This window comes from Varroa jacobsoni, unplaced genomic scaffold (genome assembly GCF_002532875.2).
Source record: "Varroa jacobsoni isolate VJ856 unplaced genomic scaffold, vjacob_1.0 contig00148, whole genome shotgun sequence".
Classification (NCBI taxonomy): domain Eukaryota; kingdom Metazoa; phylum Arthropoda; class Arachnida; order Mesostigmata; family Varroidae; genus Varroa; species Varroa jacobsoni.
Window position 1 is genome coordinate 53,037 of NW_019214419.1, and position 15,589 is coordinate 68,625.

The window sequence follows — 15,589 nt, forward strand, 5'->3', positions numbered from 1 at the left end:
AGTTAGAAGGAGACGATAAATTAAAAAGAAAATAAAACTCGATGCCTGTCTATAGACTATACGATTCTGAATGATCGGAACAAAGCAGGTCGGTACTTTGTCGGCCTGCAGTGTCCAGGTTCAGAATCCTGTTACATCAGTTTGCAGACGGTCATTCAGCTGCCTATACTGTGCCACATTGTGATGCGCATTTTAAGGACATTCTTCCGCTGGTTCCTATTCGATTGAACGATCACCGGGAAAGCTCCTTTTCGTATATTTCCTTCTGTCCTGATTTTCCCTGACTTCTCTGCATTCCAGCCACAGCCGACTGACTGTCCGCTTGCCTCGATTACCAACCGGGCTGTCCCTCTCTCAGTCGCCTACCAAACAATTGCTGGAACAGCCGCAGAATTGCGGTATTGTCCACAGAACCAACAGCGCAGGACATGGCAGAACCATCGCAGGAAGCGAATCGGTCTGCAGGGCCATCTGTAAACTGAATAAAATCTCAATTTGTTCCCGCGGTCCAGCCCGTGTAGATTTTCTCTTCTCGTATGGACCTCAATCCAGCTCCTCTAGACAGCTCTAGGATCTCCCAATTTTCAGCGATTGGTCTTTGCTTCAAATCTGCTGTTTGCGAGTTCTTTGTCTGTTTTCGAAATGAGTTCGTCTTTATAGCGTAGCGTTTCTCTAGTTTTTGTGTCGTGCTTTTGGTCGTCGCGCCAGGGGCGTAAATAAACAGAGCAAACATTCAAAGCAGCAGGTTTGACACGAAGTAACGCCCACAACTTAGCCTTCTTGACCGTTGATTATGCCTTTAAGCTGCCTCACAACATCTGACTCACTACGAAGTACCACCATCATAGATGAGTGCTCTTCACTCATCTTTACAGTATTCGCCACCTGTATCGCTGGCTATGCCATGCCGTCGAGCTTATAGCCGTATTGCGTAGTTTGTCGGTATATCTATCGACTATCTCTTTGAAACGATCACCTGTTCGCTGCGCTATTGCACTAGTGAGACTATAGTGGAGCTCGCTTAGCCTGTTGCTGCTTTTGCACTCAGAGCCACTGGCATAGTAATAGTTCTGCGTCAGGACCTAGCAAGGACCAGGCGAAGTCCGCTACAATCTGTACATCAGCCGCCACTACGGTCGCTGCCGCCGCCGTTTCTATGTCGATGATGTGCTGGTTGGCTATTTAGGTGCTGCGATATTGCTCGGACAATGCGAGTGTGTGTCATCATAATGTGTCGCCGCCTGTAGACATCTGCAAGCCCTTACGATGTCCGCATCAGTCCTGCGCGCACAGGGATTCCCTTAGCACCTAGTTCCTTCTCTAATCTTCTCAACTCGGCCCCACGCTTCCTTTTTCCGTGATTCTCAGCTATCGCGGCTGCGGTGCCAGCTGCGTCCCTAACTTGTAGTAGAAGAAAAGGCAACTCTGACTGGCTTACAGCTTTCTCCCAATTTCTGTTGGCTGTTCTTTGACGGCGAATTTCGATTCAGTAGAGGAAGCAGTTCCTTGTGCCGTTGTAAGGGCAACGCTTCTCCCATTGGTCTTCGTATGCGGCCAGCAAACTGACAATACAGCATCAAACCAACAAGGCGCAAGCTACAACTATACATTGTCTAATCCGGCGAGAAAAGGGGATATTGCTTTTGTTTGGACGCACTATCGCAGTGCTCTTTCGAATAGCGCCAATCTTCATTTCTCATCGTCCACGCGCAGACAGACGTAGATAGATCAGCGCAGAAGCGTGCCACATACGGCGAGTATACGCCGCAAAACACAGTCGGACAGAGAAAGATAACAGGGTGAAACCGAAACTACCGGCAAACTTTTGCTACCGTCTATTCAAATGAGAGTGGTTTCGAGAGGGGAAGTAACTGTAACAACGGTAAAAGCCAGCAAACTTGCTTATCTTGCCGAGACGTTGTGGACAAGTCTCCAGCCACGAAGCGTCAGCTGGACGTCAAGCAACTCGTAAAGAATTAAGTGCTCGAGGATACTTACAATGACAAAAATGAATGCGGTATCGCCAAACAATCCACGAATATGCATAGAGCACCCGTCCTACTTTATATTCAATCTAAAATTTGCTGATTGCTAGCAGTATAATAGTAGAGACGGTGTTTCGCCAACGGGGGTGGATGCCTATCAAAGGCCGTTATTGATTCAGTAACTGTTGATACATATACCTCGCTAAAGTAGATTATAATGTTTGCGTCCGTTTTAACATATATTGAAATTGCACTAGTCGCAAGAAATATGAAGGCATCTTGTGAAAAGTTTTGGATAGGTGCGCGTAAGCGGTATTTTCCACACTTCAAAGCAGGTAATATTTGTCAGCAACGAACGTCTACTGACATGTATGACACGTCCGCACACAAAGGATAATCGTACTATACAAACTCGTTCGTGCAATTGGTTTACGTTATACGTGTATAATTTAAGCAGTCCTTCGTTGTACCACATTATGCCTCATTTAGATGCATAAAAAAAATACAGATCAGTTATGCCGACACCAGAGGGTTTCCCACATTCATTTTTTCAAGGACATCCGTCGATATCGGTCAAAAATGCAACATTTTAATTTTAGAAGCACGCACGTAGCTGTCTATGCTAGCGCGGTGTGCTATCCTGATTGTTGTTTGTTGTAAATAATTAATACCTCTCTTTCACTCTCGTTTTTCATTTCCAAATCCTCGGCATCATTTTTGAGCGCTACGTACTGTACGTCTATCTCTTCGCAGTATTCTTAGCAGTATCTGGCTTCTGTGCACCATAACCCTTCCTTGTGCATATATGTGTGTTGTCTCCGAATTACGGTTACGTTGTTCATTCTTGCCGGTCTCATTTGCCTGCGGCAGCCCGGCCACTCCCTTTTTGGGCTAGCTTGATTTCCCCACGCCTTCCAGTCTCGTTTTTGTCACGAGCACCAAAAACAGCAGGAGCAGCAGCGTCTTGCGTCCTCTGATCCCGTCGCAGCACTCTACCGGTGGGTATCGTCGACCAGCTGCGTCGCGCATTGTGGCCGAGCCTACGAAAGATTACCCCTAGCAAGCAAACCTCCTGTAGTTGCCGTCTTCCTCGTCGCGGTTGTGACGTTTCCTCTGCCAATTCTCGCCTTCCCTTACCGTCACCCGGCATCATCCATCTTTATTAAGTAAAAACCACAGTTATCATTCGAGCGAGCTCTCTCGAGGGACGGCGGTGATGGCGGTAGCTTTGTCGGCGGCTGCAGTTGCTACTACCAACATTTGGCTAGGCCTCTCCAGGCGCCGATTCTCTCTTTTTGCTCTTTGCTTCTTCCTTGCGGCCGCCACACAGCGAACGCAGGTCGGACCGGCTGCTTTTGCCCTGACTTCCTCTATCTGACTCTTCTCGTATCGCTCCTTTGCCTCGCGCCTTTCGTCTGCCTGATTTAGGAGAAGGGGTAAGAGGAGCAGGAGGAAAAAATAAACGACTCCTGCCGTGGAACGGTCTCCTGTGCCGATGTTGTCCTTTCTTCTATGGGATGGCGACGGTGGAAAGCGTGAGATAAAAGGGCGACGGCCAGTCGTTCGCTCGGGCACCGCATAGGAGTCACTGAGGCCAAGGGTGACTTGACTGCTCCGCTTCTTGTACACCAGCACTACCATTGGCTGCGCCGTTGCTCTGAGTACTAACAGCGTCACATAACTGTGTTCACTACCGAAACACATTCCTTTCTTTTTTCTATCCTCTTCAAGTACAACGCCTTTCCTGAAAGAAGCCTTTCAAAAGAGCCTGCGAACGCCGTACTTAGTGCCCCTATGCTTGTCGTGGAGCTCACTTAGCTTCGGTCTGCTTCGCTCGCTCTCCGTGCACTAAATTCGTCTTGATTTTTCGCTGCACACTACTTCGTGAGTGTCATAACCGCCATTGGTGTCACCGCAACCGTCGCTGCTTTCGCAGACAGCCTTACCATAAGGATAACGCAATGAGGATAAGTAAATTAACGGAGGGTTGGGCGGAATGGGAAAAGGGATGGAAGAAGGGCGTCGTTGCGGTCGAAGTGTGCAGAGCTACTCGATCGAACAGGGCATGTGTACGCGTCTGTCCGAGTGCAGCTGCTCTGCTGCCCAATAGACTTGGCTACTTCTTCGTTAGCAAAAGCAGGCTGAGCGGTCAGACGACGACGCTTTTGGTTCAGTGTCCTGTGGGAGTATTATCTGTCAGCAAGGGAGAGGATGACCCTCCAAAACATCCCCTGTCCAACACCGCCCCCTCACGTCCCTCTCCTTCTTTGGTCCCGTGGCCGTCCCGTTCGTTGTTGCTCCACAGAGACGCATCTCTTCTTACAGCCCGTTATTCGCCCAAATAGGAGGCATTTCCTGGATCATCAGGCGGCTTAACTCTCTAGAGTTCATCTTGCTTTCCCCAGGACCACCATTGCCTCTTCGACTTCTTTACTTAAGTAAAGGAAACGAGTCCGAGTGGTCTTGAGTGGAAACAATACATGTGTCGTTTATAATTCATATTCTATTCAGATGAACTGAAAGTCATTTAACGGGAACCAAAAACAAAAAGGTTCCTTTCATTAAGTTAGTTGAAGTGGACAAATTTTTTGATACCGTCTAAATCTGAAGGTGCTCCAGGGTCCTAGTTGTGCTTTAGCTTTGTTGGTGCGCTGGATGCTTCTAGCGTACAACTCAAAGAAATCTGCGGCTAACAAGTTATTTAAAGTAATTTGCATTTGATTCCCAAAGTACGAAGTCGTTTGAAAACTTATTGAACAGATTCATCATATATTGGGGGTGAAATGTTGAATGTCTTTTTCTTCGCGTAGTCATCAGGAACTTCATTCATTTTCAAGGATTTGGGTAATCAATTCGACTATTTTCATTTGGACGGATTTCTTTTTAAACGCGAAATAAAAATGAGTAACTCAGATTATAATTTTCCGCTACAACGAAAATGCCGCAAAACAAACTTTATGTGCCTACGTAAAGGTTCGCTAAAGTATTGTGGCTGAAGACAAGATTTAACCAAACCACATAAACTACCACGTAAAATTTGCTTGTTGGCTCTTGGCTGGGTCATGAACGCTTCACCATCGAACTAAACGCTCAGTCAACAACACAAGATTGTTTACTTATATTTAGAAAACCCCCTAGGAACACGTGTAAAAGAGATCTTGTACACGTGTAAGTCTTGTCGTTTCCAATAGACAGACTATCTATTACTTCAAACACCTCACTATTACTGTGTAGCCGCAGACAATATAGACGCATGTACTATCATTTGTTTCCAATGATAACTGACTGACCGATGACTAGCTGTTTGTTATATTTGGGATTTATATGTACTTCAAAGGACATCATGTTGATATTTACTACACTGCTTGCTTAATCATGATTTTTCGAACGAATGAAATTTGTCTATGCTGCCTGTAAAAGAGAGGAGAAGCCCGGAACAATCCTGATTTGTTCATAATAAAATGCTCTATCCCAGAAGGAGTTGATTTGTCGAAAAAAATAAAATTTGCGCAGATCTTTTGCAATGGTAAGATGTTTCCTCAGGTTGAAGGCCCAACAGAAACTACTTTCTCCGCATTCTCAAGGATCACCTGAGTGAAGGCTAAGGCTGAAGCTGAAGGTGCTACTCCAGCTGTGATTCTAAGTGTAGATTCAGAGATTCAGGGTTATTCCTGTGAACATCCGTCTTATCGTAAGAGTTGTCGCGATTGGTGATTGGCTGTTAGGCCATCTTGTTCGCAAACGGCAGTAACGTGTCCATACCCGGGGCAATTGTTGTCAGCGTGCCCATCTATTCTGCAACCCAGCCACATTTCGCTACAGGTTTGGTCAACAAATAACACCAACATGGTGTATAGTGATATTTATTGAAGTAGCTAAGAGCTAAGGCTTCTGACAAGGAAGGAAAAGGAATAACAAACCCTTTAACAGGTCAAAAAAAAAAACTGATTTTAAATCGAACATCGATATGTTTACTATCGAAGAAGCACTGTGACGTCAACCCCGCCCAGTCGTTTCTATGTAGTCTTCTTACTGTATTATCCTCTTTTACAATATGGTAATGATCGATCCCGTTCTCTTGTGAATTATAACTTTTGAAGAAAGGTCGTGCATCCTTCACCAGTATGTAACAACTACCCTAAATGAAGATACAAGCGTGCAGTATCAATTGCAAACGAAGTATGTACGAGTCTTATCGTTATTTCAGTTTTTTGAATTATTTGTATTTACCTGTAATTTTAACCAAGCTTAATGAAAAAAAAAAAAACTGAAAGGATTCAACGTTATATTGATCATTATTCGCTTTCATCCGCCACAACTAAATCAATAGAGGGCTTGTTATCGAAGTAAGCTGAAATTTTTGAAGCCACTTCTTCTAGTAGCACCCACTCAAGGGCTGTTAAAGAGGTTGTTAGTAAAAACGTATGTAGTACAGTCTTTAGGGAACGTACGATAACATGGTGGAAGTATGGATGTGGTGAAGCAGAAAAGCTAAAAAAGCTAGATGATGGTAGAGCAGCTTTAAACAGAACAAAAAAAGACCAATAATCACAGCATTGTGTATGAGACGCCAATGAAGTGAGAAAAATCGTACCACGGACAGATGGGTAAAAAGGTTCACAAGCGCATGCATAGCAAATCCCAAACCGGTTTTATAGAATTTAACAAAAAAGCCTGGACGATCTCAAACTACTGTAAAGGACGCGCTCCTTGTCGACCCATCTCTAAGAATACAAATGTGATTGATCGTCATCGTATTCAAAACGGAAGGAAGTTATCATAGGCGTTCTCCACCAGATACCGAAGGGAGGGTAGCACTGCATAAACCCTTTTTTAGTTTCGAGAGGGTTCCATTTTATAAAACCAAATATAATAGTAATACGACTATCCACAGATGCCCTCCAGGAGGGGCAATCAAGTAAGCTACAAGTAGAAAGGACGAAATACAGTGCACTGTGCTGCCATCTTCTTTAAGTTAATAACATGAACAGCACGGGTAACAGGCCAAGTATCGGACCTCGAACCTAAGTCGAATAAATATTTAGCTTTAATTGCAATACAATAACTAAAAAGCATAAGAATGGAAAAAATACAGACATTGTACTTAGTTCGAAATGTATATAAAATATCTATTCTCAGATGTCTGCATTTGTCCAGATAGCACTGAAATAATACGCCAGTGTTCCTTTTACCTTCTACATTTTTGACTGTCGTAAATGTCTGCTATGCTCTATGAAAAATCTATTTTGCACTACAGTCCCCTATGTTTTAAGCTTTTCCTTGATTTTTAAGTTAATATTGTCGTTAGTACAAAACGCAACGTGTTTAAGCTTGGGCTCGAAACGAAAACGTGTCCCTAAAATTTCCGCGCGAGCACTTCACCCCCTAGGCTAGCACGATGATTCGCAGAACCACCCTACAACGTTCCGAGGCAATACATATGTATATATACTGTTTTCTTCAATTGCTTTCTACACTGTAATCACAGGCGCTACCTTCTTATATTAAACTTCCAGTAATTTTTCAAAGGGATTCAAAGGGCATTAAAGAAAAACCTTTTTAACAGTCTGATTGTCAAGCAGTTCTAAAAATCTTAATGAAGATCTTTAATTCAAAAAGTTTCCTTTGTGAAAGATAGACCTGACTGTGGAAAGTAGATCAAACAATTTGTGAACATGGCTTCAATGCCTAGTGACTCAATACCGCACTATTGATTACAAATGTGAATCTATAATCAATTTTTCAAATTAACGTTTGTCCCATGATCGTATTCATTTAATCTAGCCGCCTCGTAGTTTCAAACCGTTACTGTTCAACTGGTTTTTTTTTTGTTATCTGAGCTTCGTTCACGGTAGCAGGATCGCTGCGCACCGTTAAAGGCCTCCTGGTGCGCCGCTCCTCCCCGTTACGCGCGACGATGATCCAGTTTGAACTGGAGCTAGGGGCAATAGACAGCTGATTGCCGCCAAATAAAACATCCGCTCCGACTGACACTTGAACAGTACAGCTGATAATAGAACGGGGTCGATAAAATTTAGTACAAGCTTAGAGGCAGTTAATACGGAACTCGTTTTACGTGTGTAAACGACTTAGTGGCCAAATTTTGACCTGTAAAAATGGATTCGAGTAATATTTTAGGAACAGCAGGACTGACGTGCGCCCTTAAAGAAGCCGAGTCAACTGATACCGAATTCGAAACAGCTCTAAATCATTGTCTGGGTAAGAAACTTTTGCTTCCCAAAAATAGGACACTTCTTCTGTAGACGAGTTTCAGGCGACTATCACAACGACTGCTAGCAAAATAAGGTTCATCACTGATTTAGCTAATTCCCCGTTAGCAAACAAAATATTGTCTCTCAACTGTTTCACACATGCTGGCAAAGTGTCCACCAAAGTTGAAAAAAAAATAGCTCAGTTGAGGCTGAGTTGCTCAGACCTAAACGATTTTCGCCGTATGATGTACGGCGCATATATTCAATACAATATTAAACTCTTGAAGTTTTTCAAGATAGTTTGTGAGATATCTATCTGCTCTTGTAGTGCATAAAGCACAGTTAGCAGAGCATATAACCGGCCAGGCATAATCAATATCTCTACATAGATATCTAACGTGCTGTAATAAATTTGAAACTAATAAAAAATTTCTTTAATGAATACTAGCCTTTATTAGGATTCAGTACTTAGTTTAAACCATTTGCCCAACTTATAAACAGGGAACAAAGGGAATATGCTTTTTTTTTTTTAAACATGTTTTTTGTGTAGTAAGAAAACGAAATAGAAAACCTAAATCATATTTCGCATGTAGCTTCCGCCAACAACGTAAACAGGAACAGTATTTATACGTGTGTGTACGTCGTGTACAATCGTCTCGACAAAATTGCTCTACTGTTTTTTTAATGGTACTGCTACGGAGATGCACGAAACGAATAAAAATGACTGCCCCAAATGAGATGTCTGTGCAGTGTACATCGGGACCGATTTTTATTAGTGCAACTTCATAATTATCCAGACGGTGCATGCTGCGAAAGGAATCGCTATGCTGGACAGAACTGAATTAAGGACCCAACTATATCTTCGTTCTAGTATTCGTATGTGTTACAAGTTCGGGTACTGTTGTTGGGTTTGTACCTATAATGATATGGATCCAATTTATTTTCTGTCGCATTACTGCACTGAAAAATTTTTGATTGTATCTATATAACTCAAAATAGAACTTCATATTTGTGGGTTATCGAAAATTTTAGCGGAATTAGTCTGAAGCATAGTTATGCATCGTAAAGTTCTGTGTTTGGTGTAGACATTACCCTTATTTTGGTTATAGTATGAAGGTTCTAGAATGGATTCCATATATATATATATATATATATATATATATATATATTTTTTTTTTTTTTGTACTATTTTTATATATATACATATATGCATTTTATTTTAAAATCCGATGATGAAGATAGGAAAGCATTTTTGAGAGGCTGTGCAATTTTCTCTTCAGAAAGAACTTTTTAAATGTACTTTCTTCTGCTTACCGATTATTTTTATAAATCTAAACTATCGAAAACAAGTTATGTAGAATAAGAAGGCAGTTTTAAACAAACTGTTCCATTTTTTAAATTCTAGTTCAAATATCGCTAATTGCTAATCGGCCGTTGTCCTACTTTAGTCAGCCCTCGATAAACACTTGAACACTATTTTCGAGTCCTGTAGATAGTCAATTTTTTTTGTTATTTCGAAGCTAACTCTCCTGTGAATTCACACCTCCTAATTTGTGCACTTTGTTTAAATTACAGATAACCTAATCAGTGACGAGTCGCTTCAACAGCCAAAAGATTCAAAAGTAAGAGTAATGTATGTAGGACTTTGCGCCTTCTTTTTAGAAGCGGCAAAGCAGGCATTAAACGACGCTGATTTTTTGCTGAGTCTTCAAGAAGCTACCGGAGTTGTCGATTCAAAGCGAATCCTCATTCTCGCCACGGCTTTTAAAGAGCACTTTTCTGAAATACGACATCGATTGGAAGAGCTTGGCGTATCGGGTCCTGCCTTGACGGATTCATTAGCTTCTCTTACGTGCCGTTTGACCTCGACAGAGGTCGAGAAGTTGGGCGAAGCGGAATGTGTGGTCAAATTGAAAACGACACTACCCGAAAACGACGTCCAGTTCAGCTGCTCACTTCTACAACTAGAAGATCTCGTTTGGACGTTACGACAAGCTAGCAAAATCGTTGAGCATCATGCTCAATAATATCGATCGAATTCTGAAACGTTCGTAGATCACAGACTGTTTATGTTGGATATATGAAAAATATTGTATAAGTGGCTGCATTTGAAGCTCCACAACGGCATGAGAACTTACAAGTATGATGTGAAATAAAGCCTTAGAAACCTGTGTTATTACGATATGCGTTGCCGTTTTTTGTGTGTATATATTTGATCAAATCTTATTCGTGCTCGTTTTCCATGGTTCTTACAAGTAGATATGCTTGCAGCCCTATCTGTTTGTATCTCTAGACTAAAATCAACTAACTAAACAAGTCATAAAAACAGAACAGGATAAGAATCAATCATGCTGTTCTAGTCTTAAAGAAACACAAAAGCAAAATGTGTATATTGACTTTTTTAAAATGTTAACAGAAATTTTGATCTGAACCCTCGGTTGACCTTCACGGCTAGAATGATATTTTCGCCTCTTCACAACGTCAAGGTGAAGATTCACTTGCCACATGGCTGAAGCACGGTCACGAGCTGTTAGACCTAAAAGGCGCTGGTACACGGATAGCCGAGCGCAGCAAATCTACGAGCAGATCTACTACACGTTATCATCGCTGTAGCGCCACCTTCAAAGAACTGTGTGGTGGGCGCGTCATGGGTAACGAGTTCCTCCGTCTCATGCAGCCGGTGAAGGTTGACGACGTACAGGGGGCCAAAGCAGCGCAGACGATCATCATAATGACAAGTTAGCGGAAGGAACAGGCAGACAACAATGAACCCAACAATGTGTGTACATTTAGCGACACCAGGAAACAGCCTCGAAATCTTTGCCGTCGAGACCCCGCCGCCGTGGCGTAGCCGAAATGTGTAATGGTTACTCTTAACGACTCGACGAGAAACCGCTGTCGCTCCTGCGTCTGCTGTTTCTACTGCTGTTGTTAGCATGGCTGCGGCACTGGTCACAGCTAAAATAAATCGTACACCCCTAACCACTCCTCCCCTTCTGACTTCTTTCTCTGTCACATTGGTCTAGGAAGGGGCCACGACGAGTTATATCTTTTCTCGTTTCGCCAGTCATCCCGCTACGGCACCGGTGGCGTTCGTCGTAGCAGCAACGACGGTGGACGAATGGGCTCGCTGATCCCGTAGCTTTCAGACATCGCCCAAACCATTGGGCACCGACAAAAGGGTGGTGGACGCTATTCTCTATACCGAGAAATAACGGCAGCAGCAACAGCAAAAGCTGCAGCGCCAAAAGTCTCCCTTAAAACCAAGAGCGTCCCGAACTAAGGGTAGCGAGGCAATGACACGAACAAAACATTAGCGTCCTTTTCACTTTTGCTCAGCTCAAACCTCTTGCCCATATCCGCACCACCTACCCCCAGACAAGCCTGGCGTTTCGTTACCTGTAGCTGCGGCCAGTACCATTTGGCACGGGTGGAAACGATCCACAAGGAAGTAAAAGAGCTAAAGCTTGGATCCCCTAGACCCATTCATGACATCACATATCATCTGATTCGCCCCTAGTTGTCTGTATTGCGTCTATCTATCAGCATTCCGCAATGTCTTACACCTAATTTTCGTTTGCTTACGCTTACCTGTTTTTTTACATTCAACGGCTTCATTCATGTGTACTGTGTGATCTCTCAAGTGGACTGCTTGGAACTGACCTAGCCCTTCGGCTACCACGAACAGAAAATTTCCATTCTTTACCTTACACTCAGTAGTATTCTGAACGTGATTTAGGATCCCTTCTGCTTATCAACCTCTTCATCATAGAGAGTTGTTAAAAAAACGACACGCCGAATATGAGGTTACATTTTTTCCTGCTGAAAATGTAACTGCTATGCATGACTATATCTAAGAAAAACTAATGACATTTTCTTTCAAAGAAAGAAACTTGGCTCGAAGTTTTACAAAACCAATTTTCCCTAAAAAATAATTAGTTTTAACTGGGTATTGTTTTCTATAAGATAGAGCCATTTTCATAGGTCAAAGGTCTTTGAATATATTGTTAATTCCTCATTTATGTGCCTTTAGACCGGAACGGTTATGCTGAAGTAATTTCTACGTATCTATGTTTTCAATGATCAAATGACGCCAGTAGAAATTATTTAAGGGTGATTGTTATTAATTAGGTTGTCTGAAGCTATTGTGCGGCTCGAAAAATTTGAACAGCTTAAACTATACATCATTAACAAACAAAATTTGCAAAATTTTGCATTAATTTTTAGGCTATTTACGATTATGAGCTGATTTAGGGTTATCAAAGATAATGAGTTCAGAGGCGAAAATATAGTTGAATGCCGAGTCGAACAGGATAAAAAAAAAAAGGACATCTTCAACAGTGCTGAATAGATTACGGGGTAAGCTAATGTTCACATTTGCAACCGACATTAGGAGCATTTCTCATTGCGAGCTGTTGCTCGAAAAGCAAATCTCGATTTCGGAAGGACCTTATGAGCATATTGAGCCGTCATTGACAGCACGCGTTGAGTGGGTTGACGACAACACACGATTTCATTGTCAAGCTTCAATCATCACTTAGAGTGAGGAAAACAGAATCGAGTGATAGTTTTAGCTTCCATATTTTCGGGTTTCAAGTGCGCGTGATTTGGACTGCCTTTAAATTCCAAAAAAAACGATAGATAGCATGCGTTATCGCCAGTTCTCTCAGTTAGGGCGCTGATAACGAGATGGTTAAGAATGGTAGTGGAAATCGCAGGAATTTAGTTATTAAGGGACCTATTTAGACACTGCCTCCAATGTACGACCAACAAGGGAAGTGTACATAGAGAAAAGTATTTTTTAGCTTATATTGGTCAAAGATTATTTAAGTTTTTCGACCTGCAGCCGACAAAATATATTACCTACCATACCTTTTTGTTGAGGATGTTTGAAATTTCTTGTAGCTGATATATTTGTGGTACGAATTTGAAGCCACTAGTATCTTAAATCATCTTTGATCGCTATATATATATAATATCTTTTTCAGTAAACAGTCAAGTCCAGATACACACATGGGTGGAGGATAGGCGAGCCAACAAGATGACTGCAATAGATTGTGTAAAAATGTGATTGGGGATTTCCTAAATGTCATTTGGTGTTATTCGACCGGCCGGTCGATGTGCTGGCTGCGTCGGCGTCAGCATGTAATTCTCCTCTCTGTTCAAGGAGATGACAATGGTGCCGGCTCCGCAAATGGGGACAGGGGCAGATACGTTGTATATCTTAGACGGGAGAGTCGCACGAAGAGAGCTCTGCGATCTTTGGAAGGTTTGGAGGTCCACGGGTTGGTCTTGCAAGTATGAGTGGGAAGACAGCCGTGAAAGCTGCCGTGCCAAACACGAAAGGGGCAGGTCTGCATTTAATCGACTTCTTTGCTTGGGGCCAAGAGACGAGGCAAGGCGAGGCTAACTCAGCGAGCCAGCCGGTCGTCGCTGTTTAGGAAAAGACTGGGGCATGGTCGACGCAAGAAGCGAACGCGGCTAGCGACGAACTTGTTTAGACCCCTGTAGCATGGGAGTCAGAAGTCGACAGTGGCCGTGGACCAACAGCCGACCAAGCTCTTTCATTATCCTGCCATCGCTCTACCGAGGCTCTCGAAGGAGTTATTGCAACGAGACTGTAGCACACTTTCAAAGGTGGCAGATTCTGGGACTCTGGCGGGTACAAACAGTACCATACCTCGAAATAGAGAACAACCACTACTAGTACTACATTCAACGACAACGACGGTCGCTCTCCAGGAAACAAGGCGCAAAGAATGGGCTGAACCGTAGGATAGAGACTAAAGGAGACGGTCTCCTGGGCGGCGAAGCAAGGGCCGCAGTTGACTAGACGGTGGGTTGGGCATAGCGAAAGGTAAAAAGCACGCTTCTTCGACAGAACTGCTCGTGACATCCAGCCCTTCTGAAGCACATGGGCTAGAGATGAAAAGAACATCGACAGCGATAAGCAGACTAGACCCGCTGACCGGGTAACCGCAGCGGGCCAACCTCGTCGCAGTCATTCAAACTGGCTGATAATCTATGGATAACTTTGTGATCCGAAAGTGACGGGAGAGACGAGACGAGCGCTTAACATCGGAACTCAGTAAGTAAAGTCTAGGTCATAAGCAGCATAGGATAACCTGGCATTTTACGCATCTTATTTAATTCATCTTAACGAGTAGGCATGCTTAATGGCAGTCTGTGGAAGAATCTGTTTCGATGTATTGAACCGTAATTATTAGGCCGTTATAAGCGTATCCGGCAACCTTGAAATTGAGGTACGTGCCGCTAGAGCATGAAATTTAGCTGATAAATAATCCTGTCTTTTAGAAATTTGTGAATCAAAACCGGTTGAGCTTGCTTCATGGAAAATGAATTCGAAATGAAAAACATATCTTAGTCTGGGGAATTAACACTCAGTGGTCGGGTGTTTGTTCTTCAAAGGCCGCAACGCCACGGAAATCCATCGTGGGTTGCTGAATACGATAGGCAACGAGATTTTACGTAAAAGCATAGTACGTGAATTATGCAAAGGTCTAAGGAGCAAGCACTGCAATGTTGAAGGCGAGTAAGGATTAGATATCGAAACCTGGAGGAAAGAGTGCATGGCCTCAATTGAGGAAGCTTTTTATGGGCTTAGAAAGCTTGAAGTTTAAAAGTTCTCTCAGCCAAAACTGGCTTTTTACACGTAACCTATTACAGGATTGTCACCCAAATGCCGAAAATGCGATAAAAGAGTAAAAAATGGGTCTTTCAGGTCAAATGGAAATGCGTGTGGTGTACTTAACGTCCAGTTTGCGGAACCTTCATCAACAAAAAAAAGTCACCTGAAGCATACCATCGCAACAGATGAGATAATAATAACAGATGAGATGGCGTGGCCCTGAAGTGCAAGTGAGTTTGTTGGCAGCGTAAGGTAATGGTGGTACTTGCAGTAGACATCAGAGGCATCTACTTGTATGGGATACACTCCGGTAAGGAAACAATGAGTACAGCTTGCTATCTTGAGTTCTTCAAAAGACACACGGACCCTTGGAAATCGAACACCCACAATCTGTTTACTTTATGACGACTTATGGATGAAGCTTACAATGCGCCTCAATTAATTGCTCGATTGAGCAAGGGAGTATTTAACGTTGGCTTCAACCTGCTTGTTCCCCCGATTTAAATCTGTATAATCACGGGCTCTTCATGTGGGCAAGCATATCCCAATAGCAATTGATTTCGAGAAGTCACAGATAGAGAAGCTATGCATGAGAACCCGAATGATCAATCTTAGCTTAACTAGTTCAACGGTTATCAATTTCAATATACGCCCGACTTGCTCGGATTAATATTTACAAAAGTATGATGCAAGACTTCGAGTATAGACACGTGCTAATATTCTCTAGATGCGTACACACTTCA

The 15,589-nt window shown here is 42.9% G+C and overlaps 1 protein-coding gene across 1 annotated transcript; it reads left to right on the plus strand.

The window, feature by feature from the left end:
* Window positions 1–7,917: 7,917 nt before the first annotated feature.
* Window positions 7,918–10,379, plus strand: LOC111270849 (COMM domain-containing protein 3). Its single transcript, XM_022851282.2, has 2 exons — window positions 7,918–8,204; window positions 9,773–10,379. The coding sequence occupies exons 1-2, from the start codon at window positions 8,102–8,104 to the stop codon at window positions 10,222–10,224; spliced, it is 555 nt and encodes a 184-aa protein (XP_022707017.1). The 5' UTR covers window positions 7,918–8,101; the 3' UTR covers window positions 10,225–10,379.
* The last annotated feature ends 5,210 nt before the right edge of the window (window positions 10,380–15,589 follow it).

Coding starts and splice junctions, on each gene's coding strand:
- LOC111270849 (XM_022851282.2), top strand. CDS start 8,102: ATGGATTCGAGTAATATTTTAGGAACAGCAGGACTGACGTGCGCCCTT. Junction 8,205..9,772: donor AGCTCTAAATCATTGTCTGG/GTAAGAAACTTT, acceptor TTTAAATTACAG/ATAACCTAATCAGTGACGAG.